The sequence below is a fragment of the Cricetulus griseus genome, chromosome 5, assembly GCF_003668045.3.
Source record: "Cricetulus griseus strain 17A/GY chromosome 5, alternate assembly CriGri-PICRH-1.0, whole genome shotgun sequence".
Taxonomy (NCBI): Eukaryota; Metazoa; Chordata; class Mammalia; order Rodentia; family Cricetidae; genus Cricetulus; species Cricetulus griseus.
Window position 1 is genome coordinate 137,923,820 of NC_048598.1, and position 26,710 is coordinate 137,950,529.

The 26,710-nt window shown below is 37.1% G+C and overlaps 2 protein-coding genes across 6 annotated transcripts in view; one reads left to right on the plus strand and one right to left on the minus strand.

The window, feature by feature from the left end:
• Mis18bp1 (MIS18 binding protein 1) overlaps nucleotides 1–17,202 on the plus strand; it is a 35,485-nt gene extending 18,283 nt beyond the window's left edge. For 2 of the 4 annotated variants that reach the window (XM_027416513.2, XM_027416512.2), the window contains exons 8-16: nucleotides 1,042–1,145; nucleotides 2,521–2,617; nucleotides 4,477–5,320; nucleotides 7,541–7,713; nucleotides 9,644–9,804; nucleotides 11,175–11,320; nucleotides 13,343–13,442; nucleotides 16,104–16,158; nucleotides 16,338–17,202. In XM_027416513.2, the coding sequence (XP_027272314.1) occupies nucleotides 1,042–1,145; nucleotides 2,521–2,617; nucleotides 4,477–5,320; nucleotides 7,541–7,713; nucleotides 9,644–9,804; nucleotides 11,175–11,320; nucleotides 13,343–13,442; nucleotides 16,104–16,158; nucleotides 16,338–16,432 (1,775 nt within the window). In that variant the 3' untranslated portion in view covers nucleotides 16,433–17,202. The remainder of the gene's footprint in view (nucleotides 1–1,041; nucleotides 1,146–2,520; nucleotides 2,618–4,476; nucleotides 5,321–7,540; nucleotides 7,714–9,643; nucleotides 9,805–11,174; nucleotides 11,321–13,342; nucleotides 13,443–16,103; nucleotides 16,159–16,337) is intronic. The other 2 variants (XM_027416515.2, XM_027416514.2) reach the window with 2 other exon arrangements.
• A 3,298-nt stretch (nucleotides 17,203–20,500) lies between these two features.
• Fancm (FA complementation group M) overlaps nucleotides 20,501–26,710 on the minus strand; it is a 52,140-nt gene continuing 45,930 nt past the window's right edge. For both annotated transcript variants that reach the window (XM_027416506.2, XM_027416508.2), the window contains 3 exons: nucleotides 24,998–25,343; nucleotides 24,099–24,387; nucleotides 20,501–20,892 (listed from right to left, as the gene is read on the minus strand). In XM_027416506.2, coding sequence (XP_027272307.1) covers nucleotides 20,736–20,892; nucleotides 24,099–24,387; nucleotides 24,998–25,343 — 792 coding nt within the window. In that variant the 3' untranslated portion in view covers nucleotides 20,501–20,735. The remainder of the gene's footprint in view (nucleotides 20,893–24,098; nucleotides 24,388–24,997; nucleotides 25,344–26,710) is intronic.

Here is a 26,710-nt window from a genome sequence, read left to right on the forward strand (position 1 = left end):
CTGTAACCATTTTATCATAGTATTGTAGCTTAAAAAATTGTTTATAGCACTTACATAAGCATCTTATGAAGGATTTACTATAGTATTAGCTTCCTATACTATATAGTAATCTCAAGGGTCAGAGCCATCTGTTGTGTATCTTTACAGTTTCTAATGGAGTAATTAAATACCTTTAGGGCCAGATGTTTTGGCACATACCTTTAATCCCAACACTTAGAAGAATGAATCAGGAACATCTAGAATTCAAGGTCAGTCTGGTCTATAGTACAAAATCCAGCCATAAAAAGCAAAAATAGCAGCTAAACAAAAGTCCTTATTTTAATTAATTAATTTTTGAATTAGTGTTTGTGAGTGTGGGTGCCCATGAGCTACGACACTCCTATGGAGAAAATAAAAGTTCTCCACAAAATATTGTAAAATTTGATTTTGCGGAAAATAATGTGGATTTAATTATACATTGAAGCATATAAATTAACTGAAACATAATTTCATACTTAAATAAAGGAAAAACAATCATTAGCTTTCTATTTAGTTTGGATGTATAGGTATAAATTCAGAAAATTATACTAATCTGTTATTAGATATAATAAGGGATTCAAGGCAGGTATAAACAATATTATTGTTCATTTTTATTTATTTATTTTTATTTTAGGAAAATAAAAGGGATTTAAACTAAACCATACTCTATAGAGAGTAGTCTGTCCTACAAAAAATATTTTATTGTGATCAAATTATAGTGAATGTATAAGACATTTCATTTCACAGATCTTTCTTTCCATAGTTAATTCTTTAATATGGCAAAGCAGCTTATCTTTTTCCTCCATCCATTTTTCTTCCCCTCCCTTCCTCTCCCTCTTTCTCACTCTCTTGTTTTTCTTCCTCCCCCCTTCCTCCCTCCTTTCCCTGAGATAGTCTCTTATATTGCTAACACTCCACCTTAATCTCCAGGGTGATGGCAGCACAGGCACAGAACACCGTAAACTGCTGAAAAACACTGAATCTTCTTTGTAATTACTTAACGCTAGGTCTTTGAATTCACAGAAATGAAGAAAAATAAGCACGATGGGTTGCCAGGAGCTGCGGAAATAAACATTGGATATAATAATTGTAGAAATAAGCCACAGTTAAGGCTCTTAAATAACCAAGTAAGTAATACTATTTAAATAATGGCATATATAACTTAGTTAAGTAAGGTCCTGATGTTTAGGAATATAATGTGGTACCTGAAAAGTTTCAGGATGCATCAAAAGATACAATTTCTTTTTGATTAATTGTCATTTATATTGATCAATCCTAAATCAGAAACTGCAAAAGTCAAAAGGGTTCTATTTCAGATCTTAAGAATTCCAAGAATTGTTTCAGGAAAATAGACCCAGAGTTCTTTGAGCCAGTGTTTAAGAAGTTAGGAAAGGAGAAGCTCACATTGAGCAGCAAAAATTATTTTTTGAGGGAACTGCTGTTGAAGTTAAACAGGTGTTTGTGACAGGGACCATGTATGATAAATGATAGAGAAAAAAATCATAGGGATGGGATATACTTCCGTTTGTAGAATATTTGCTATGTATGAGAGATATACCCTTGGTTTGTATCAGTACTCCTAAATTTTTAAGTATATAGTTTACAAAAATGTCCATAGGATAAAATTTCAGTAACTTTTTTTATCATCTTGAATGTCTGGATACAATGTAATTATCTTTTATAGCTGCCTGCAGTCAAATAACCACAGTTCACATCTCTAGGCAGTAGGAAAAATTCTGTTAAGTCTGTCTCCTTTGATGGCCTCAACTCCAATTTAGAAAACTCTGTTAGCTTTAACTTTAATTCCCATGGTGTTATATTTTATTTTGTTTTAAAACTTACATTTATTTATTTGAAGGGCAGGGTATATGTGTGCTACCTCAAGCAATTGTGTATCAGAAGACAGTTTGCAGGAGGCAGTGTTCTCATGCAAGTTCAGAGGATCAGCCTTTGTACTTGCTGAGCCATCTTTTATGCACTTAGAGATTTTTATTTTGTTTTACATTTTTCATTAAAAAAGTACCAGCAACAATAGCAAAAGGAGAGTAAAGTCTTAGATAAAGCATTAAAAAGTACATGAAAAACTGCAGATATGGTCTTTGTGGTTAGGGATGCCTCCTGTTTTCCAGTATTTTATTTTGTGACCATAACCTTTATCAGTTAGCTCAAAGTTTTTTTAACTCCAGCTTCAGGGGGTCTGAAGCCCTCTTCTAGCCTCCTTTGGACACACTTATACACATGGCATATATTTAGACACATGCACATAAATTAAAAAGTAAATATTTTTTAAAAAGTAAAATTGCAAATAAGACTTTTGTAGGATCATGTAACCACGTGTTCTACTTCTAAAGTTAAGTTCCAACAGGACTTTGTGAATGCTTTACTAATGAAATTTGTAGAATAGCAAGTACCTAAAATTTTTCAATACTTTATGCATGCTATGGAAATGCCCACAATCACATCTACATTGTAGTTGTTAAAAGTACATTATTTACTTTGAAGGAATTAACTGAAAAAGAAGATTGCAGAAAATGTCCTTCAAAAAACTTTGATAATTCTGAAGAAATAAATGAAGAGAAAATTCGAAGTCAGAAGCAAGGTAATATCTTTGGTAGTTGTGTAATGACTAGGATAGTAACTGTTTAAAATAATTTTTAACATAATAAATGATCTTTTTAAGTTTCTTAATGTAAAATGGTAAATATGTTAATGGTTTAAAGTAGTTATTTGTGCATAAAATGATTATTTAATGAAATAACATGTTACTTTAAATATATTATTTATAGGTTTGTCTTAAAAATGATCCCTAAGTAACTATCTCTGAAAGTTATATATTGCTTTAAATCTGCTCATATGTAATGTTTCCTGTTATGAAATTAATGCCATAGTTAAAGTTTGTTAAAGGTTGATTTTTCAGAGTAATTAAATGTTTGTATACCAAAGTTTAAAGTGCCTTTTCTCTGAAAACTAACAAGTTCAAGATTTCATGCTTTGATAAATTCATGGGCCTAGTGGTATATTTTACTATAACTGAAAAATGAGAATGAAGAGCAACTATCAAAATTCATAAAAGTGGTGAGGAATACAGTACTGTCTAGGCTACTAGATTTAACCAAGTTAATTTAAAGTACCTAAAAGAGACTGAATGAGCCGGGTGTTGGTGATGCATGCCTTTGATTCCAGCACTCGGGAGGCAGAGGAAGGCAGATCTCTCTAAGTTCAAAACCAGCCTGGTCTACAAAGCTACACAAAGAAACTGTCTTGGGGGGGAGAGAGAGAGAGAGAGACAGAGAGAGAGAGACAGAGAGAGAGAGAGAGAGAGAGAGAGAGAGAGAGAGAGAGGCTGAATATTTATTGTGATGATGATGATGATTTAGTTTTTTGAGACAGGGTTTCTCTGTGTAGCTTTGGAGCCTCTCCTGGCACTCACTCTGTAGACCAGGCTGGCCTCAAACTCACAGAGATCTGCCTGCCTCTGCCTCTGCCTCTCAAGTGTTGGGATTAAAGGCATGTGCCACCACTGCCACCCCTGCCTGGCTGTTTATTGAGATTATTAAGTAGAATGAAATGATCTAACTGAATGCTTTATTTGATTTATGTAAGGAAATGGAAGAAAATACTTTGTAAATCTATGATATTCGTGAAAAATCTTGCAGAAATTTATCTGATTTCTTTTCAATAGGATAATGGTACTAATCAAATAAATTATAATTTTGCAGTTTCCCCCACCATTACTGACAATTGTTTATTTTGTTGTTTATCTTTTACGGCGTGATATGTGTACATAGTTTCAGCATTTTGTTATGATGGTGTGGTGATTTATTATTCTTAAATAAGTATCTTAGTTCTATTGCTGTGAAGAAACACCATGATCAAGTCAACTGATAGAAAGAAGCATGTAATTGGGGGGCTTGCTTCTAGTTTCAGAGATAGTCCATGTCTGTCATGGCAGGGAGCATGGCATTAGGTAGGCATGGTGCTGGAGCCGGAGCTGAGAGTTCACATCTGACCCTCAGGCATGAGACAGAGAGCTAGCTGGGAATGGCATGGGTTTTTGAAACCTCAAAGCCTGGTCTTCAGTGACACACCTTCAAAACAGTCCCACTAACTGTCATTCAAACATGTAGCCTATGGTAACCATTCTGCTTCAAACCACTACAGGAAACTTTTCAGGGAAAGTAAACAATGTTCAGGCCCAAGCAGATTTGAAAAATAGGTATTCTAATACCCATAGAGAATGGTTCTAATTTGAGGTCAGTGAAAGATTGAAAGTATATTGAAGAGCAGGTAGAAAAGCTTACATGTATGCCAGTAAACTGGGAAGCCCTTGGCAGGGTTGTGTAAATAACCAAATGCTTACATTTGAATTAGGAGTGATCTAAATAGACCAGTGCTTTTGTGTAACCTGTGGGGAAAATTGTTTTATTTTGAAAAAGTATTTTTTTTTCTGTACTTAAGAGATTTTGGTTTTGGTTTGGTTTTGTTCAATGAAAAAAGAGAGTACTGAAGTATTAAGTGTACCCGTTGATGCCCTGAAATCACCAGAACCGACTGCCTCTGACAAAGACAGAAAACACCTGCATCAGAATCAGAAGGAAGTGTATGTTTTAGTAACACCACTTAAAACTAGACAGGTGATAGAGCAAAGATGTATGGAGCACAATCTCTGTATCAAAGGAGTACCAGATGTTTTCAAATCAAAGCCTGAAGAAGACAGTGAGTCAGATGTGCATGTAAGTTCTACCCATAAGTCCTCAGAGACCTTTGAATACAATGTGAGTTATAAAAGTTACCCCAAAGAAGATTGCAGTGAATGTGATATACTGACTGTCAGACAGAAAATTCAGATACCTTGCTCTAAAAATAAGCAAATGGTCACCAGTGATTTTAAGAAGAATTATAAGTTGCCCTCGAAATTGAAAACCAAAAGTCAAGCAGCCGGATCATCTTATAGCCAGTGCTCATCACTTTTGTCATGTAATGAGAATGAAATAGAGATCAGAAGTAAAACCAGAGCAAAAAACACCAAAGAAAGGCTGACTGACGAGAGAAAGAACATATGCAATGTCACAAAAGATATCCTACTGGTTTCATACTCTAAAGGTGACACTGGTTCTCATATTGAATCCAAGAAACCTAGTTCTTCTGCTAAAGAAACTCTTCCAAAATCTGGTGTTAGCAAGGACTTTCCAGTTGAAGTTAAGGGATCTGATACAAGGAACGAGCGTCTGTTAGGCCACTATCTACCTGGTTTAATTGATGATGAGGAATGGAATGAACAAGAATTGCAGAGGCTTCATCGGTAAGTAGTTTTGTCTCTGGAATATCTGCAGAATGGTTATAGCAGCAGGAAGGGCCTTATTTAATGATTTCTCAGCTAACTCTTCACTCCTCAAGAGATAGTAACATTTCTGGACTGTAAAGACTTTATTTCTAGTAAGGTAAAGTAAGTGTGCTATGTTTCTTGGACTGTGTGGTTAAAACCAAGACAGAATGCTTGGACGTTTTTGTCAGTTTAGCAAAGTAAACTGATGGGGCTCAATTGGAAACGTCTGGAATGTTACATATCACCAAACCTGGGGTGAATGTCCATTTTTCCCCTTTTGTATCCCCATCTAAGCTAGATTTAAGGCTAAAAGTGATCAAGAAATGGGCCCTCAGGCAAATTTTGTTTGTCCTTTCTAATTCTCAGTTCTTTTGCTTTTCTTCCTTGTCTGTAATCCAGTCCCCTTGTGGCACCACACCAAAACCTATTCTAGTCTTCCCCAGTGATTGATGAGCATCTGGAAAATGCAGTTACTTCCCTGTCTGACTTTGTGAATTGAAATCTTCAAGTAGTTTTTAATAATCAGCTCATTGCTTTGTATTTCTTATTGTGTTTATAACCTAGAAGATAGATGTTTAGCATATATAGTAGTTACTGTAACAAGTTTATGAGAATATGTGTTGATGAGACTATAAAGGTAGTTTGACCTAGTTTAGATGAGTAGGTGAACTAAGAGGCAAAAGATAAAAGTGAGCCAAAGATTGAAGAAAGGGCATTTAGAAAGAAGAGAACATATTTAGAAATTTTGACCAAAAGGCTAGAATGAATGGAATACTAAAGTTGAAGAAAGAGTGCGAATGTGGCAGACTAATGTCAGTCAGGGGATCGCCATGAGTTGTAGCAAGGGTTTTATTCAGCTTTGATTACATATTAAATTTGCTTTATTACTTTACCTGGAATAACCTGGAAGTAATTGATAATTACTGACTTTTAAATGCATTAAGAATTATTCTTTAATGAAAAATAGTTCATTTAGAATATAAACAGTCCTAGATTTGTCAATAGCTTTATACACTACTAGGAAATTTGATTAAAGTTGGAATAATATTATATTAGCTAATTATCCCTAATCTTAAAGCTCCAAAATCTTAGATTCTTTGTGCCAACAAATAACACTAGTGGAAAATACTATGCTTAACCTCTTATGATGATGAATCACAGTAGAACATAAGACACATTAAAAATGACTATATGAAATTATCTTCTAGAGGTTGATATGGCTTAATGGTAGAATGCTTCCCAGCTGTCAACAAAACAAAACTATAAGCACCTGTGATCGGTTTGTAGAAGATATATATGAACATGAATTAATTTCATGTTCTGACTAAATCCCATCCAAGTTATTGTATATGAATCTCAAATCTGAAACAGTGTGTCTTAAGTATCTGAGGTAAGGAGTATTAACCCTGTACCATTTTAGGGTAATTGACTGAATTAATTACCATCTGGCTGAACTGCCTCACCTTAACCACAACATAGTCTTAATGAGAGTGTAGGGAGGTAGGAATAGTAGGGTAGGCTTTAAACAGTTATTTGCAAATGAACTTTCAGAGTTTCATTTATAGGATGAATTGGAACTACCTTGTATTTATGTCTTGTTTTTGAGACATAGTATTACTTTCCTTAAACTTTTGATTGTCTTGCCTCACTTTTCCCTAGTGCTGCTGGGATTACAGGTGTTCCAGCTTCATTTTTATTAATAGTAGTATTAAAACATCAGTTGTATGTATTAATGTGTGATATTTCCATGTAAGCCCTTGTCATGCATTGATCATGTATGACCATGACCATTCACCCCTAACCATAAACTATGTAAGAACTAGGAGTTCATCTAGCAGACTTAGCACTAGTAACACTTGGTAAACAATATATAGAAGTTAATTTATGCCAGAATTCCCTCAAAGATCAAATCATTGAATAGTTGAATTTCAGGGGAGAAATGTTGAAAGATTAGAAAAGCTTTCATATTTAATAGAAACAGTTTGCAAGCATTTTGCTAGACATGTACAGTTATGTCTTCTTCATGTTGTATTTACATTATAATAAGAAAGTTATGGAACAGAGAGAGATTGGTATCATTTTCTGACTAGTTGTTCTCCAACTTGGTAAATATCACTGACTCACTGTGCTCTCAGGAGATTGTTTTTATTGACTTGAATTTTTTTTTTTCCCTTAACTGGTTTTGGTCTCCCATAGTGCTTTTACGTCTCTTCCAAAGCACAAGCCTGGTTTTTGGTCAGATGTAGCTATGGCAGTAGGTTCTCGAACTGCTGAGGAATGCCAGAGGAAATACATAGAAGAACCCCAAGGCAAAAGATCCCAAAAACATGTCTCAAAGAAAAAGCAAGCCAATTTCAAGGTCCAAAATGGTAACTTTTATCATTATTTTCTCAGAGTGTTTATAGTGTATATTTCTAAATGCTTACCAATTATATTTTACATTTGTGAATCTTGTATCAATTGTTTCTTTCGAATTTTAAAATCTAGAAAGAACTTGAAAGATAATATTTTAAGCCTTAACCAATGTGGTTAACTCTACCAATAATAATTTAGTAGCCTTTTGCTCAGAATTTGTTCTAGTAAGTTTGAAGTTGGATAAATAATTCAGTATCTGGGAGTATAATTTAACTTGAGCATTTGCTTACAGTCCCTGTCATACTTTATGAAAAAATAGCAAATTTTGTTTTTGTAATCTAAGATTCACTTCTGGCTCGAAGTCCCCATTGTAAGCTTTAGAGAGTACCTAATGTCCTTGCATAATATCGACTAATAAAGCAAGTTGATCTCACAGAGTAACTTTATTGGGTATGGGTTGTTTTTGTTTTGTTTTTTTCTGAGGCAGTGTTTCCCTGTCTAGCCTTGGCAATCCTGGAACTCACTCTGTAGACCAGACTGGCCTCAAACTCACAGATCCATGAGACTCTGGCTCCTCCGGTGCTGGGAGTAAAAGTGTGCGCCACCACTACCCAGCTATCACCACCACCCTGACTATTCTGGAACACACTATGTAGATCTCTTTGGCTCCTAACATTTTTAACCTACTCTCTAGTCTTTGTGGACTTCCTAAGAGTATCACATGAACTAATAACAGCATTCATCTCAATATAAGAAGAATTATTTGTGATGTCTTCATTATCAGCCACAGCCAATATGTGACCAAGAGCTTTTTTATCTTCCTGTACCCAGCAATAATTAAAGAGGTCAACAACCTGAGATACACACACACACACACACACACACACACAGAGCACCTTGTGATATTTAATTTATTTGTTGGAGGGGCAAAGGTCTTGGTTTGTTGTCCAAACTGAACTCAAGAGAGCCTCCCAAGTAGCTGGACTATGGGCCTGTATCAAGGTGCCATGTTTCTAAGGCCACCACACTTTGTTGTTGTTGTTGTGTCTGAGCTGTGCCTACTGAGCTTTGTTAGGGGTTTGGCTTCAGGAATAAAAGTTTTAGATGGGAGACTGACTCCTACCTTTTTTTTGTTTTAATATTTTAAGATTTATTTATTATGTATACAGTATTCTGACTGCATGTGTCCCTGCAGGCCAGAAGAGGGCACTAGATATCATTACAAATGGTTGTGAGCCACCATGTGTGTGCTGGGAATTGAACTCAGGACCTCTGGAAGAGCAGCCAATGCTCTTAACCTCTGAGCCAGCTCTCCAGCCCCTTAATTTGATTTTTTTACAAATTTGTTTATATGTGTATATGTGCATGTGTATGCTTGCATGCTTGTTGGTGTGCGTGTGCCAAGACATGAGCATGGAGGTTAGAGACAACTTTAGGGAGTTGGTTCTCTTCCACCATGCAGGTCCCATGGATTGAACTCAGGTTGTCAGGCTTGGAGGAAGCTACCTTTACCTATGCAGTCATTTTGCAGGCCCACCCTTAGTCTGTATAAGGAAATACATGGGAATTAAATCATTCTTAAAACAACACTTTTTTTTAAACAGTGAGAGTGGGGCTGGAAAGATGGCCCGGAGGTTAAGAGTACTTGTTACTTTTGCAGAGGGCTTGAGTTTGGATCTCAGCAACTCACATGGTGCCTTATACCATCCATAATGCCAGTTCCAGAGGGTCCAGTGCTCTCCTCTGACCTTCACAGGCGCTAAGTATGCATGTGGTACACATACTCACATGTAGGCAAAGAACACATACACATAAAATAAAATAAATATTTTAAAATGTATTTAAAAATTACTTGTTCTGTAGGAAACAGGATAAGAGATACTTCTATTTTATAAAGCAGGTAAAATTACCAGATCATTATCAAAATGTTTCATTAACTCTTAGGTGAGAAAGACAGTGCTGATGAGAAAAAGACTATTAAGATCACTGCTAGAGTGGGAACTCTTAAAAGGAAACGACAAGTGAGGGATTGTCTGGAGCAGTTGCCAAAAGATAACCATGATGATTTTTTCACTGCAACACCCTTGCAGAAACAAAGAATACTGGTAAGTGCTGAATGCATCAAATCTGCATTTTTTAATAACTAATTTTTAAAAGATTTTATTTATTTATTATGTATACAACATTCTGCTTCCATGTATATCTGCACACCAGAAGAGGGCACCAGATCTTATAACGGATGGTTATGAGCCACCATGTGGTTGCTGGGAATTGAACTCAGGACCTCTGGAAGAGCAGTCAGTGCTCTTAACCGCTGAGCCATCTCTCCAGCCCCCAAATCTGCATTTTATACTGATTTTGATGTTTTCCACTTTTATATATTGTTAAATACTTACCACTAATATTTAAGTCAAGGATCTGTGTAGTCTTTACATACATGAACAAAGTATAGGAAGAGATCTGCTGATATATGCTGTCCTTACCAGTTTCTAGGGTCTGCTCTTGAGTATTTAATCCAAAATGAAGAGATGGGCCAAGGACATTACAAGATAGATGATACTCATTTACTGTCACAAAGAATAAGTAAAGCAACAGGGTAGACAGCTGCACTTTGAAAGCTTAGACTTAGAAACTGAACATTTAGAGAGCAATTGGAATTCACACAGCTCTAGGGGATAGAGACCTTTCAATCTCCATCTCTGGGTCCTCACAGATGTCAGTGTACTGTTATAGAACAGGGGCTCAGCCATGCTAAACAACTAGCCCCGGCACTGCAAGTGTTGCTTCAGAACCCAGACAGGGCCCCGCACTACAGGAGACAAGTGGTGCAGCTGTGGCAGTTGAAAAATCTCCCATATAACAAATGAATTGTTTTGTGCTTTGAGGTCTGTAAAATATAATTAGTCTGCTTAATCTCATGAAGAATGTATATAAGGTTAGATGGGATGAGTGCTATAAAATTGATCTTATATGTAGAAAGACTCCTCAAAACTAAAGAAATTAAGTATAATTGCAGGATCTAAAGCTAACATATGGGACTAAGGATGTTGCTTTGTTGTTACACGTGCCAGGCCCTAGGCTCTGACTTTAACTTTACATAAGTCCAGGGATTAAACTCAGGTCATTTGGCTTCAAAAGGACCTTTACTGGCTGGGCCATCTTGTTAGTCCTTTTACCTGTCTTTATAAACAAACTTTTATTGGAACACAACCCTACTCATTTATTTTCATATTATAGCTTTCATACTTCAATAAAAAGCTTGAGGAATTGGGAAAGACTATGTTAATTATAAAGCCTAAAAGCTTGAATGATGTTTAGAAAATAGTTGACTACCTCTGCTCTCCATAGCCTTTAGAAATAGGCTGTGTTTTCCACAAGAGAAATTTGACTTTGTAGTCTATGTTTTTTAAATCCACAAAATTATTTTGTAATGAGAAAATTTTGAGTGTGCATGCTGGAAATATTTTTTTTCTAGTTGCCGAGCTTTCAATACAGTCAAGATGATGATTTTCTGCTAGATATGGAAAGGAATCCAGTATCTCCATTATCAATTACTTTGCCATTGACAGACACTCCACAGTGTCAGCATGTCAGTCCTGGTATGCTAGCCTCTGTAAAAAGGTAAATATGAATGTGATGTTAATTTTTCATTTATTCAAGAACATTGAAATATTTTGTGAATTGATAAACATAAATGCACCAAGGAGGAAGAGTTATCATCTTTTAAAAAATGAAAAATAGGTACTTCTAAAAGTTTAGGATGGATAGTTTCAGTAAATTAATTAAAGGATATAATCAGTACATAATATTAGAATAATTTTACTTGAAAAATTTAAAATATATAAAAAAAAAAAACTAGTGAAGCTGTGTGGTATTATACTGTCAGGTTAATAGTGTTTGTAACAAAAATACAAAATTCAGAAATCACTAATGAAAAGATTAATAATTTTATGTTTTACCTGCTACCAATCACTGTAAACAATATAAAAACAGAGAAGAATGTTATACTTGGTCTGTAGAAATGGCTCAATGGTAAAGAGAACTTAGTGTTCTTGCAGAGAACCTTTATTAGGTTCCTAGCACTCAGGTCAGGCAGTTCTCAACTAATTTATTTACTCCAGCTCCAGGTGTTCTGACTATGTCTTCTGGCCTCCATGAGCAAGGAACTGCTGTGTATAACCCTCCTGCTTCCACATGCACACATGATTAAAACTTAATACTACAAAATCTTTTAAAAAGAATGTAACAATAAAAAAATGTTCATTTCTCAAATATATTTAGCATTACTGCTAATTAACAATCAGTAACCTTTTTCATGGCATATTAATGAAAAAATACACATCAATATCTGTGCAGCTGCATTTGTTGGTAACTATTAATATAACTGAACTTTGACCCAGAATCCTACTTAAGTGTTTCATTGTTCAAGGCTGCTAGAAGTTAGCTTGCTGAGTATGGTGGTACATGCCTTTGACCCCAGCCCTTGGAAGTTAGATAGACAGATCAGAGTTTGAGGACATCAGGGCTACATAGTAAGACACTGTCTCAAAATTTGAAAGGGGGCGTAGTTTGTATATGGTTGCTTTTTATGACAATTTTAAAACTTTTAAAGTGAAAAACTTAACTTTTGTTGTACAAAACAATCATTTGGAAAGTAGAACTATAGGTCTATTGTAGGGTATTAATCTGTGTAGACCTGTCATTCACCAAGCAGTATATTAGCAGCTGGTTGGTTTATTCATTTGCACAGCAATGCTTGTGATTAAGATATATATCTTACATGTCATATTTTTGAAGCTGCTCCAAAATCATCAATAAGGAAAAAACCTAATAGATTATACATATAAGATCTTGATGCCAAGGGAGAGGATGCAAATAACCATCTGTTTGATTTCAGCTTTTGTATGTAGATTACAGACCAGTCATCTTTGCTAAACTAGACTCTGCACAGTGAGTATAGAGAACACAAGCAACACAATTATCTAGAAAGAAAAAGACTTGCTAAGTTGGATTGGAAACTTGATATAACTGAAAGATGTAAATTGATAGTTTTTGTACATCATAGCCTCGAAGTGATCAACTGTGATATCTGACTTAGATTAATGAAAGTGAATGGGAAATGCCAAAGACAGAAAGTCAAGAGTTTTAGGAATAAACCTATATGGATGTCTTTGTTGCTGTTTAGTTGCTATGAAGAGACTCCATGATTAGAACAACTCTTATAAAAGAAAGGCTTTAACTGGGACTTGCTTACAGTTCCGGAGATTTCGTCCATTAACATCATGGTGGGAGCATGCTGACAGGCATAACGCTGTAGAAGCAGCTGAGAGTTCTACATCTGGGTCTGCAGGCAGCAGGGAAATACATACAATGGCTTAGGCTTTTGAAACCTCAAAACCTACACCCAGTAGCATACTTCCTCCAACAAGGCCATCCCTCCTAATCCTTCTCATGTAACACCACTCCCTTCTTATTCAAACCACCACAATGGGATAGTGACCAATAAGCAAATAGTAATTTCCTAGAATATTCTTTTGAGAGAATATAAGTAAATTTTAGATTTTTATTAATTGCTATTCAACATATGGATAAAGTTATAATAATGCTGACTTGACATCTTGATATTATTTTGTGTTTATACAGTGATGATTATGATAAATATGTTTTCCATATGCAAAAAAATGCTAAAAAATTTGGCAGGCGTAAAGGAGGCCTTGCCTGGGGCAACATTAGGAAAAAAACAGTAAGTATGTTTTTATTTGTTCAACACTTTTATGTAGAAAAGTTATAAATGCGTGTTAAACTCTGGTAGTTAGAAATTGTCTAACAGTCTCTGCCCTCTGATATGAAGTTGTTAGTGAAGTAAATACATAAGCACTTTAGAATTATAGATGACAGCTCCTAGACTGAATCTATTGAACCAAGATAAGAAGGGCTAAAAATTCATTTGGAAACTAATTGGAAAATAACCAGTCCAGAAAGGACATTTTAAGCAATATAAAAACTATTCTATCTATTCAGCAACTTTTTCCAGACTTACTGATTTATGGCCTTTATAAAATAAGAATTTCATATAATCTCTTACAGCTTTGAAACAGGTCGAGAGTCTTTTAGATTTAATGACTCAATTTTTGTTTTACATTCCAGTATTTAAAATTCAAACACAGAATAACTTTATTTGAAGGTTGCCTTAATAACGAATTATACCCTGGACAAAAGAAACCTCTTCTATTGTATCTGGAAGCATGATTCAGTAGTAGAACATTTGTCTAGTATGCCCATAGGCAGAGGGTCCAATCTCCAGTACTATTTCAAAAGTACACACCTTACCTGGGACTGCTGGTGCAGACCTACAATCCCAGCCCTTGGGAGGTGGAAGCTAGAGGATCAGGAGTAGCAGTCAGGAGTCTGTGGTCTCAAAAAAACAAGTCTTTTTAAAAAACTTTTATTTTTTTTAGATTATAATGTAATTATATCATTTCCCCCTCTCCTTTCTTTCCTCCAAACCTTCTGTTATACCCTTCTTTTCTCAAATTTGGGATCTTTTTTCTACCCTCTTATCTCTTTGTATTGCCTTTAAAATTTTTAATTTCAAATTTTTTAATTTAAATTTCTGAATGTTTTTGTAATAGATAACCAAGTATTTAGATTCTAGAAAAGGTAATTTACCTACTTTTTTTTTTAAAGTAGCTAATTTTGAAGAATAATTTACATAGATGAACTGTGAGATTACTCATTTAGTAAAGTAATTCTTCAGGCTAGATATGGCCATCTCTTCCTCTCTTTAAAGTCTTTATACTCCAGATTTACTTAAGTAAAACTCCTCTTAGATTGGGTTATATAATCATATCTGTCTTCATGGGCTTAGCCACAAGAAATAGTAAATAATGCTTCATGGTAGACCTTGGTTTAAAATTCATCTAGTGGCTCATTTCTTTAAAAGAAATCTATTTCATAAGTGAACTAAGCAGACTGCTTCTCAGTAATCTTCAGATACTTGATTTTTCCAGCTCCATATTCCTTAATGAGAATGGAAATTTCTTGCAAAATGCCCTGAAATTAACATTGTTAGGAAGCCTTGAAATAGGAACCCAAAGATTAGACTTCTAGTCTGTTTCTGTTTTTTTTGTTTTGTTTTGTTTTTGTTCATAAAGTACCCTAAGTAAGTGTCTCCTTAATTTAAATATTCTTAGGAGTCTCTTAAGGATCCTGTTAAGATTCTGATGCAGTAGGCTTGAGAAATTTGTTTTTAATAATCCCAGGTGATGTCCTTTCTGTTGATCTATGGAGCATGGATCAGCATGGATAGCAAACTAATACACTTGATTGTTTTCTCTACTAAATGAGGAGAGGTAAATTCTGATATATCGTTGGGTCTTTCCTATTAGAAATGCATTTTTCAGCCGGGCGTTGGTGGCGCACGACTTTAATACCAGCACTCGGGAGGCAGAGGCAGGCTGATCTCTGTGAGTTCGAGGTCAGCCTGGTCTCCAGAGCAAGGATAGGCTCCAAAGCTACACAGAGAAACCCTGTCTCGAAACCCCACCCCACTCCCCAAAAAAGAAAGAAACTGCATTTTTCTTTCTCTTTCCTTTTTTTGTTTTTTTTTGCTGTTATTGTTTTGAGACATGGTAGGACTACATAGCTCTGTGTAGCCCTGGCTGTCCAGGAACTCCCTTTGTAAGTCTAGTGGCCTCACACTCAGAGAACTCTTGCCTGCCTCTGCAACCCAAGTGTTGGGATTAAAGGCACCTACCATTGTGCCTATTTGATTGTTTTTCTTAATGTGTTCAAATTAAGCAGTTTATAAAATTGTGATTTACCTAATTCTTTTCATAGTCTGGTATTTGTAGCCAGTGTGTTAGTGTAGGAAAAGCCAAGAATTTTGTGTTCAAAGTACTCATTTCAAGGTCTAATTATCAGTGGCCTCATTACACTAAGCAAGTGACTAGACTTTTCTAATTTATGCATATTTAGATAATGAAAATGGCCTGCTACTGAGTGGTTATGAGAAGTAAATGATGTCTTATATAATCTCACAGGGATAATAATACATTCTATTCAAGATAAGTACTGAGTACATTGAGCCAACTTTTATAGGCTATAGACGATTCTTTGCCTTCTGTAGCATTAGTTTATATTTTCTTTCTTTTTTTAATAGTTTTTATTTTCTTACATGTATAAATATTTGCCAACGGTGAGAAACTAAGTTATGGATTTTGTTCTGCATAAACTCAAGAATGTGGTTGCTTTAGTGACTGAAAGTGATATAACAGGCCTATGTTTACAGTCCTCTGGGGATTAAGCATACTTGATTTTATGATTTTATGTAGGACTGTACTGTCTAGTCAACTCCCTTATCACAAGAGATACAATTTTGCTACTAACACACCCTCTTTTGTAGGTTGAAAATGATTTGTCATCTCCAACACCAATACGAAAAGCCCTGTTTAACAAAGGTATTGCATTTCTTTATTTTGTACCTTATTTCTATTACAATAGGATCTCTATTTGATGGTGTTAAAATTAACTGGTTCTCAAGTAGACACACTTACCATTTAGTTCATTGGAGTTGCTTTCAGTTCTATTAAAATTACCAGTAATATATTAATCTGTTTCATAAAATTTGTCTTTACAGATTTAGGTGATAACACTGCTATTTCAAAGTATTTCGTTGATGCCATAGAATCAGATGAAGAAGAGAAAGATTATTACTTTTCAAATTCTGATTGATAGTAGGACTTTTACCATCAAGCAGAGCATACTTGTATTGTCATTTGAAGAATGGGTATTGTCCTTGTAATAAGGGAATGCAGATTTGTTTCCCAAAGATGTCTTATATTTGTGTGCAAGGTTAACATCCTATAGAATATTCCTTAGTGTTGCAATAAAACACAAGTAAAACTTCTTTGCCTATGTATGTATTTATTTTATTTTTGTAATAGGAAAGTATGTAAAGCTTAAGTTTCTTAAACACCCAAGTCTGTGTACTATAGTAATCATGTCTTAAATAGGTTTTTAAATACCTTTTTAAAAACATAGAAGTCAGGAGAGAGGGGGCTGGAGTTAAAGAGCTTGGATTGGTGGATACTTGAATGAAAACTTGTAGTATCTTGCCACCTGGTATAAGCCAGAGTTCGTTGACTATTTAAATTATGTTATTCAAATTGTTTTTTTTTATGTTCTATATGTTTTCTTCTAATAGTTTTTCTTAAAATTTACCATAAGTTGGTCTGTTTGTGAAACCTCTATCTCTAATTCATTACTCTTTATTACTTTGTGAAGGGTACCAGAGGACAGCTTCTGTTGTATTCTTGAGCCGTGTCATGTATAGTTGATAGATCCACCGTTATAAGGAATTACTAGGTCATAATAACCAGGTTTTCCCTTTCCAATAGCGCCTTTAGAAGCTTGAAATAAGTTATTTGTCCTCAGGTTACACTATATATTCATTTATCCTTTGTGCTCAGACTGTTCAAATAAAATGTTAAATTTGTGTAGTATGTTTCTAGAGTTTTTTTTTAAATTTCATCAGGAAAAGAATGCATTTTGTTATCCTAAGTGTTAAAGCTCTGAGGAGGAAGGTTTTCCCAATGCATGTGTTAAAGCTTGGACAGAAAGGTAATCTGGCAGAATGGAGCCAAGCAGTACCACAAAGTCACACCGTACAACAAACCTCATATTTGTTGGGAGGAAAAACTCGGGAAGGTTGTAGGAGAAACTGCCGGCCAGTCTACTCAAGCTTCAGGTGCCCAGGCCAGCCTGCATGAGCATGCATGGCAGGCACTTCCTCCCTGAGCCAAGCCTGCCTCTAGGCCCAGAGATTGCTGAGGAAGAGACACCTGACCGGAGGCACCAGTGAGAAAAGGACAAGGCAGTAGAGTCAGCTGCCTGAGCCAATGGGAGGGGTATAAAGGCAGGCCTAACAGCATTCTGTTACCCACTCCCAGTACCCGTGTCTGGTACTTCGTCTTCTCGCCCCCTACCCCAAGGGGTGTCCAAACAGGGTCACCTGCAAGAAAAGGTGGCTGCCTCTGCTTGGGCAAGCAGCAGAGAACTTAGCAGAAGAAAGGGTTTATGTAGGATTTCTTGGGGGTGGAGATTTTCAGAGTGTGGAATTGGTGGGATTTAAAGTCTTGAGCTTGGGCTTTTTACTCTGCAGAGTGGAGCTTGGTTGCCTGTATCTGGAGGGACTGGGCCATAGCCTTTAGAGTATTGTGTGGGTGGAACATGTCTTTCGGAGGTCCTCAGGGTTGGGGCCTTGCCACTCTTGATCCTGGAGGGCCTTACAGTTACTGTTCCCTCTTAAGTTTCCCCAAAACACACTAGAACAGAGTACAAAATCATTCATTCATTCCCCCTCTCTTTCTTTTGGTCTCTCTTCTCACCAAGGCAGGGTCTCCCTGTGTATCCTGGCTGCCCTAGAACTCAATATGTAGAGCAGGCTTTTGTATTAAGCTAGTTGCTAGCCCTGTGTTTCAGTCATGTTTCAGCTACTTGGGAAACAGAGGTGGAAGGAACTTGTATGAGACCAGCCTAGACATTTTACTAAGACCTTGTCTCAAACAAAATTAAGGGGGTCAAGAGATGGCTCAGCAGTTAAAAGAGTACTGGCTGCTCTTGTTGAGGACATGAATTTGGTGCCCTGTACCTATGTTAGACAATACATAACTACCTGATATTCCATCCAGCTCTAGGAGATAGAAAACCCACTTCTGGCTGCCACAGAAACCTGCACTCAATTAGAAAGAAAAACTAATAAAAGATGTTTTCAAAACAAAAAATAGGAAGTTCTTAAGTGGTAGGAGGAGGCTGGGCATAGTGGTTAGGGGGCAGAAAGTGCCAGGTTCCATCCCCAGTAGTACTCCTCCCCTAAATGGCCAGCAATAAACAGCGGTATTAGTAGAACAAAAGAAGGGATCTTTTAGAGTCCCCCTAAACAGAACAGAATTTAAGCTGTCAATCTCTAACGTGATGCTTTGCTGGTTGAGGTTAGTAGGTAGTGTTTTAGAAGGCCACTAAACTTGCTTTACAGCTAGCAATTTTTTTAAGCCTATACTGAATAATCAGTGTGTGGATTTGGATTTGAAGTAATTGCTAATTGCATGGTGGCCAATAGTTTTGAATACTTTCTGGTTTTAATGTAATTTTGAACAGCAAGTAAGAGGTGAGTGAGTGGTAGTTTAAGAGATCGGGTTTTAAAATTATTTCAGATGATTGAAATTCAGAATTAAGTAACTTTTTGTAAAAAGTTTCTTCCTGAGTTTTGTTTCTGAATTTGCCAGTGTAAACATGAACAAGCTACTTGTTTCAAGACCTCATTTTTATAATTCTGATAGGAAACAAAATGCATGCTGAATTAGATGCATCTGAAGTCCTGTCATGTATAAGGTTAGGGAAGCTGTCTTGTGACTGGTTCAACTACTCAATAGGAGAAAGAATGGAGGCGAGGAAAGCCACGGACAGAAGTCTCACATTACAGATAGAAACAGACCCATCTTAAAATATTTATAGCATAAGACAATGAGTTAAAGCTCATTTTAAACCAGGCAGTGGTGGTGCACATCTTTAATCCGAGCACTCGGGAGGCAGAGGCAGGTGGATCTCTGAGCTCAAGACCAGCCTGGTCTACAAGACCTAGGCCACAGAGAAACCCTGTCTCAACCCCTCCAAGTTCATGTTAAAACACTGTACTGTACTTGGATACATTTGGTGGAAGTTATATAGTTGACTAAATATTTGATCTTCAATCATTTGTTTTACAACATACCACATTTTACTGGTATACATATTTAGATTTAACACATTTATTTTTAGTGTGTGTGTGTGTTGGTGTGTTTGTATGTGTATGTATGAGTGCATTGCAAAGGAGGCCAGAGAAATTGGATGTGCCACAGCTGGAATTACGAATTTGTGAGCCACCTGGTAGGGGTGCTGATACTTAAAATGTTGAGTATTACAATTCATATGCAGTACAAGTTACTCAAGTACCTACTGCCTTGGGTTATAGCATGTAGGGAGACACGGTAACCACGCCTCTTAAGGGCTGGATACGTGTGTGTGTGACCACGCCCATCAGGGTGTGGTCAAGGTGACATGGTAAAGGTTTAAAGGGATAGCCAAGGCACATGGTGGCTCTCTTTTGTCTACTGTTTCGGCTTGCTCTGGTTTCCTGTTGGTTGGCATTTACTTATTAAACATATCCTGACCATTACTGGCTATGTATTATTTATAGTTATTCATAGTGATAATAGCATGCTGATATTCTAGGTGTGTATCACCAGAGTCATCATGCTCATCATAGGTGTATATATGCAGATGTATACACACAGGCAAGCATATATGTATGTGGTGGCCAGAAATCGACATGAGATATTTTTTGTTACTGCAGTTTTTTGTTTGTTTTTCCTTTTTCTTGACAGGGTTTTTCTGTGTAGCCATAACTGTCCTGGAACTCACTCTGTAGACCAGGATCCACCTGCATCTGCCTCCACAGTGCTGGGATTAAAGGCATGTGCCACCACTGCGCATTTATTATTCTTCACCTTATTTATGAGACAGAGTCTTCCACTGAACCTGGAGCTCACCAATTCTGCCATACTAGTTAGCAAGCTCCCATTATCCTCCAGTCTCTAAATTCCCTAGCCCTATGACTCCAGGTGTGCACCCGTGTATCTGGTCTTTACCTGGGTGTTGGGGATGAACTCAGGTTATCAGGTCCTTAGGTTTGTGCAGCAAGAACTTAGGCAGCTGATCATCTCCCAGTCCCTTGGCTTGTTTTCTTAGATGTTTAAGCCAGTATGAACACCACTTCACACGGCCTTGATTTATTCAATAAAAAGTTGTTTCACAGTTTGGTCAAAATGATTATGGAACACCAAAGATTTCCTTTTAAAAATAAATTATAGTCTATAAATAAAAAAGTATATAATATATAAAGATACCTTTACCACATGGAATATTTACATATTTATACTGGTAATTACAAACTACAATGATTATTAAGTATATTAGTATAGTGAGAGTTCTTTCATAATCATACTTTAAGTGCTGAGCATGCATCAGATTTTAGACTCTCCTGATTCAGATCACTTGGTAGCATTTGTATGTCAAATGTATAGTGAATATATCTGTAGATCTCCTCAGCCTTTTGATGAGTTACTTGAGCACACGCAGAGATTTCTTCAGGTGAGCTGAAAAGAAAGAGAAACAGTGAACCTGGCATTTATGAAATTCACCATTTTTATCATGCCTCGGGCTAGAGATGTGACTCCTTGGTAGAGCACTTGCCTAGTAGGTATGAAGCACGGTATTCAGTTACCAGTGACAAAAAACCTCTTCCCTTATGCAGCTAGCTAATATGTCCTTAGCATTAGGATGTTTGCAAAAAGCCTTAAGGAATTATCCTATTTTTAATATTTACCTAACATGACAAATACATATAAATGAATATTATAAATATAGCTTAGATGAAGTTATGTGACTTTGGCTGACAATGTTTCCCACAAGAGCCATGGACTAGTAGAACTCCAGTAGCAGGCATGAGAAACCTCCCTTTGAGTAGTTATTTAGGGTCAGACAAGACTCTTAACAATATAGGCTTTTTTTTTTTTTAAGATTTTTTTTTTTTATCATTTATTTACTATGTCTTCTTCCTGCATGCCAGCAGAGGGCATCAGATCTCATTCAAGGTGGTTGTGAGCCACCATGTGGTTGCTGGGAATTGAACTCAGGACCTCTTGGAAGAACAGTCAGTGCTCTTAACCGCTGAGCCATCTCTCCGGCCCCATAATATAGGCTATTGATGTGGCCTCTAGGAGGTTAAAGGTAAGCCCCTGTTGGTTGCTGAAGGCACCACACACCTAGGACACAGACTGCTTTGAAAGCTGCCAAGGGAGGAAAACGATCAGCAGCTCTACCTCTCTGTGAACCACAATGGACTAGACACCTCTAAAAGTGCAGTAGTCACTGGCACTCATATCTTGTGGTGGTCAATAGCTGTTTAACTGCCTACTCAACAGAAGGGAAACCATGCCTGATACGTTAAACCTTGTCAACTACCTGTAGCTTATTACATCATGGATCTTGAAGGAGACCCTTTACTAGAAAGCATAATTCCTACCTATATTCTAAAACTTAACCTGATACCCACAGATAAATGTAACTCTGTCTTCAACAAAGAAGCTGCTTTTGGGGAATGGGGAGATGATTTCAATCACTGGTTACTCTTTCCACAGGAACTAAGTTCAACCCAACATGGTGCTTCAACTGTCTGTAACTCTAATACCCTGGGATGTGACATCCTTTTCTGGATATATATGGAGGCAAAGCATACACACATACATGTATGTTACATAAAATACATTATATATAATAAACATTGGATATATATGATATACACACCCATATATTATACATATAAAGCTCCTCTTTGCAGCAGATGGGAGATCATTACAGAAAACCACAACAGGTCAAAATGTGGAGATAATCTAATTGTAAGATGCCCAGACCCAGTGGATACATCTACAACCCAAATGCACTGAGGGCTTAAGGAAGAAGTGGTGAAAAGATTATAAGGGCCAGAGGACCGGGAAATCTTTTGTGAGATTGCATTTCCTAGAAATGATAGGGAAGGTACACCCATAACACCTCAAGAACATGGCTGCTTCAACAAGACCTACAGAAGTGACAACAATAGACATACTAACATGGAGGGGAAAAAATTCTCTCAGGGCCCTACCTATAGACAAAGAATTACAGGCAACCAATGACTGCAGAGAGAAGGACAATTAGTCTTTTCCAGGAATGGGCCCAATGGGCCCAATTAGTTATCCAGTACCAAGTAGACAGCCCTTAAATCAGACAAGTAACACAGACTCAGCAGGTTGTATTTATATAGTTATGTGTATGTGTGCATAACAATAAAGAGAGGCCATCATTATAAGTGAAAGGAGGAAGGTGACATGAGATGGAGAAGGAAGGAGGAAAGGGGGGATGAATCAATTATATTTTAATTTAAAAAGAGACTACCAACTTAATTAGTAACCAGAAAAATGCAAGTTTAAGATATAAAGTTTTACATCCATTACATGAACATAATATATGATTAAAAACTAGAATAACAAATATATATACACATGGAAGAATAAACACAAAAACCAAGACAAGTCAAAGTATTACTAGTTATACAATATTGGCATCTAGTGGGAGTGGGTTAGATGAGATCCCAGACAGAAGTCAAAGGAATGATTGTATGTTTAAAGAATAAACTTACTGGTAACACAAAACAGCTGAATCAACTAAGGCAGTACAAAAAATAAATAAACCACCAAAACAAAACAAGAAAACCCAACCTGCAATGCTGACAATGAAAATCAACAAATAAGCTCCATGGGAAATCTAGCAATAGGATGGTGGACAGGACAGCATCTGCTCACAAAGACAAGACAGTTCAACAAGGACCAAGACACAATATAAATGACTGCGTAAACAAGACTTGAGCAAGGCAGTACCGATGCACGTGTCACTGTGGAAGGGGAACATTTCCCAGGGTCTCACTCACAGACAAAGAACTACAGGCAACTAATGACTTCTGGGAGAAGGAAAATTAGCCTCCCCCAGGGATGAGCCTCTTACCTTTCCAGTGTAGAATGTTCAGCCTTGAAACCATATACACACAAAATGGACTGAGCATGTGATGTTTACATAAATTTGTGCATAAATGTAACATATGTATATATGTTATAACATATTGTATATGTTATATACAAATGTAACATATGTATATAACAATTATTTAAAATAAAAGAGGCTATCAATTTGGGGAGAGCATAGCTGGGAAGCGTTAAAAGGGATAAAATGATGTAAAAAAAAATACTAAGGTACCAGCGGGAATTCCAAGGTATAAACTTTTACAATACGAACTCTATAGATAATAAGCAAAAGGCATAGAAAATGTTTTTATAAGAATCAGAGTGGCTGGCAAGATGGGTAGAGGTTTCTGTCACCAAGCCTGACCACATGGTGGGAGAGAACCAACTCCCAAACCAACTCCTTTGACTCTGATGTGCACACTGTCGCAGGCTGGGGGACGTTTGTGTGTGTGTGTGTGTGTGTGCGCGCGCGCATGCGTGCGCACGCGCACACACACACACACACACACACACACACACACACACAAAATTTTTTTTTTTTTTTTTTGGTTTTTCGAGACAGGGTTTCTCTGTGGCTTTGGAGGCTGTCCTGGAACTAGATCTTGTAGACCAGGCTGGTCTCGAACTCACAGAGATCCACCTGCCTCTGCCTCCCGAGTGCTGGGATTAAAGCCACTACCCGGCTTCAAAGATTTTTTTTAAAAAAAAATAGTAACCATTTACAAATACTAGTAAAATAGACATACCTGTTAGCCATCTTTTTCACAGATGGAAACCAGTGACACATGTTTAAGGCAGTTATATAACTTGTGCTGGGAATACTTAAATAGAACTGAAGTGCCTCACATTTACTAGGATTCAGCACTGCTGAGTGAATGCCAACATTCTTTCTTTGTTCCACCAATGACAGCTCCTTTAGGAGATATGCAGTTTCTTCTTGTCCAGAGCTGAAAAGGATTCGGATTCCAGCCCCAACTAAGGAGGTTAGCAGACTGTCATAGCACTTCGTTCTTCTAAACATTCTTGAGGTGTCTCCTAAAAGTTTCATATTCAGGGAAAATGAAGTTTAGTAACTAAAATCAGGGAGAATAACTGATCTACTTTATTAGAATTCTAGCATCTTGCTGGGCAGTGGTGGCGTGTGCTTCTAATCCCAGCGCTTGGGAGGCAGAGACAGGCAGATCTCTGTCGGGGTTCATAGAAATGGCTCTGCTTCTTATCTTGACTTAAGGTCACAGGGTTCAAACCTACCCTTGCTCTTTCAAGGTTAGAGTCCTAAGACCTAAAGGTCTAAGGAGTAGCTACTGAAGGATGCTTGGTCTAAGGTATGGATGTCTTACCTAGATAGCAAGAGATTTGGTCTAAGGTGTGGTTACTCTTAATCCTCAAAGCAAGATAACAAGGGATTTAATCAAAGGTGTGGTTACTAAAGGTACTCATGCTTTCTGCTGTTCCTGGAAAAGTCTTATGACCAGTCTGCTTTGCCTTTGGTTTCTCATTGTTCAATTTCATAAGCCTCATTAAAATACAATGACCAATGAAAAGCATACTGGTATCAAGTAAGAAATGGTATACCCTGGCAGCAGAAGAATAATTAAATAACAGTCAGTTTTGTTTAGTCTTGTAAACATTTGAAAAGACAAACCTGCTTTTTCTCTGTCTTTTTCCACAATCACACATATTCTTTGGAACATGCTCTGCAGGCGCTGGATCTGCTCGATGAACTTGTTCTTATTGCCATTATTTAACATTTCAGACTGAGACTTCCTTTCTACCACCATGCGGTTACTTATGATGTAGTCACAGCCATGAAGAGGACAAACCTCTACTTGTAAGCCATGAACTGTTCTTAGCGAAGAAATGACTTCTAAACCAGAAGTGATTTCCCGACTGTCTACAAGAATGCAAGCTCTGTGTCCTTCTTGTGGAAGTCTAGGGACTGTATTAGAAGAGGATGCTGCCGAGATGCTGCCTTTCTCCTGATCACCAACCTGAAAGGAGAAAACATTGTCTTGAATATGCATCAGTGCTATGAATGTCACACGTGACACTGATTCTCCCTGCTGAAAACATCCCTTACTTAAAGTCCACCATGACAAATGTGACTGGAGATAGAAGGAGCCACCACTCTAACGGCCCCGAGTAAGCTACCATTGACAACCAACAAAAGGAATAGGAAGACAATGAAATCCAATGAAGTCTAAACCAAGCAGGAAGAAAAGAAGTTTTTACAGGGAAAATATAATTTTTAAGCTAGAGAAAAGAATGTCTTAATAACACGAAAGCAGACTGAAATGCATCTCAGGAATAAAGGACTGGGGATTAGATAACCAGAAAGTACATCTAGCTGAAAACAAACCTTAACTGTATGTTTGGGTTTCTTTGTTCTATAGTCGTGAACCCAGGGTCTTTTGCATGCTAGACAAGTGTTCTACCATTAAGCTACACCCCTAACCCTTAAATGACATGCTCTCTCTCTCTCTCTCTCTCTCTCTCTCTCTCTCTCTCTCTCTCTCTGTCAAGTGAGAAGGCAGTAGTAAGGACTGAACCTAGAACCTCACACTTGCTAGGCAAGCACTGTCCATTGAACTTTGTCTAAACCCCACTAGTCTTTTTAAGTTTAGTTTCAAAAACTGTATTATTACATGATGTGTGCATGGGTGCATGCCCTGGTGCACATATGGAGAACACAGGACAATTTGGAGTCAATTCCTTACAGATATCTCTCCACAGGAACCAAGGATCAAACTCAAATAACAAGGCTGCATGGCAAGCGCTCTTACCCTCGGAGCCTTCTTGCCCAACCCTGCTAATACTTAAAAGAAAACCCTGTGTGTGTGTGTTTGTGTGTGTGTGTGCGCACGCACGCATGTGCACATGCATGCCTGTGTGTATGTATGTGCACCACATGTGTGCAGGTGCCCAAAGAGGCCAGAAAAGAGTGAACCCCTCAAATTGGATTTACAGGTGGTTATAGGAATGACAGAAAAGAAATCACTGAACATGGGTGCTGGGAACTGACCTGGATTTCCTTCAAGAGAACAAGTGTTCTTAACTGCTTAGCTCTCTCCAGCTTTGCAGGAACAGTTTAAAACAACTGGAGCTGAAGATGTAGCTCAAGATCAGAACTCACACTTAGCACTGTAGGAAACATGACACATGACCAGCTTACATGCACAGAGGTCAAAAACAAAAATGAGAGGCCCGAAAATTAATGGAGAAAAAACAAACCCAAATTCTTGCTGCCAAACCAGCTCAGAATGAGCTCTTTATGTAGAGATGAGGTGTACAAAGAACATGCATACTATGTTGTACAAAACCTCTGCTTAAAAAAATAAAACTATTCATTGTCTAAAGA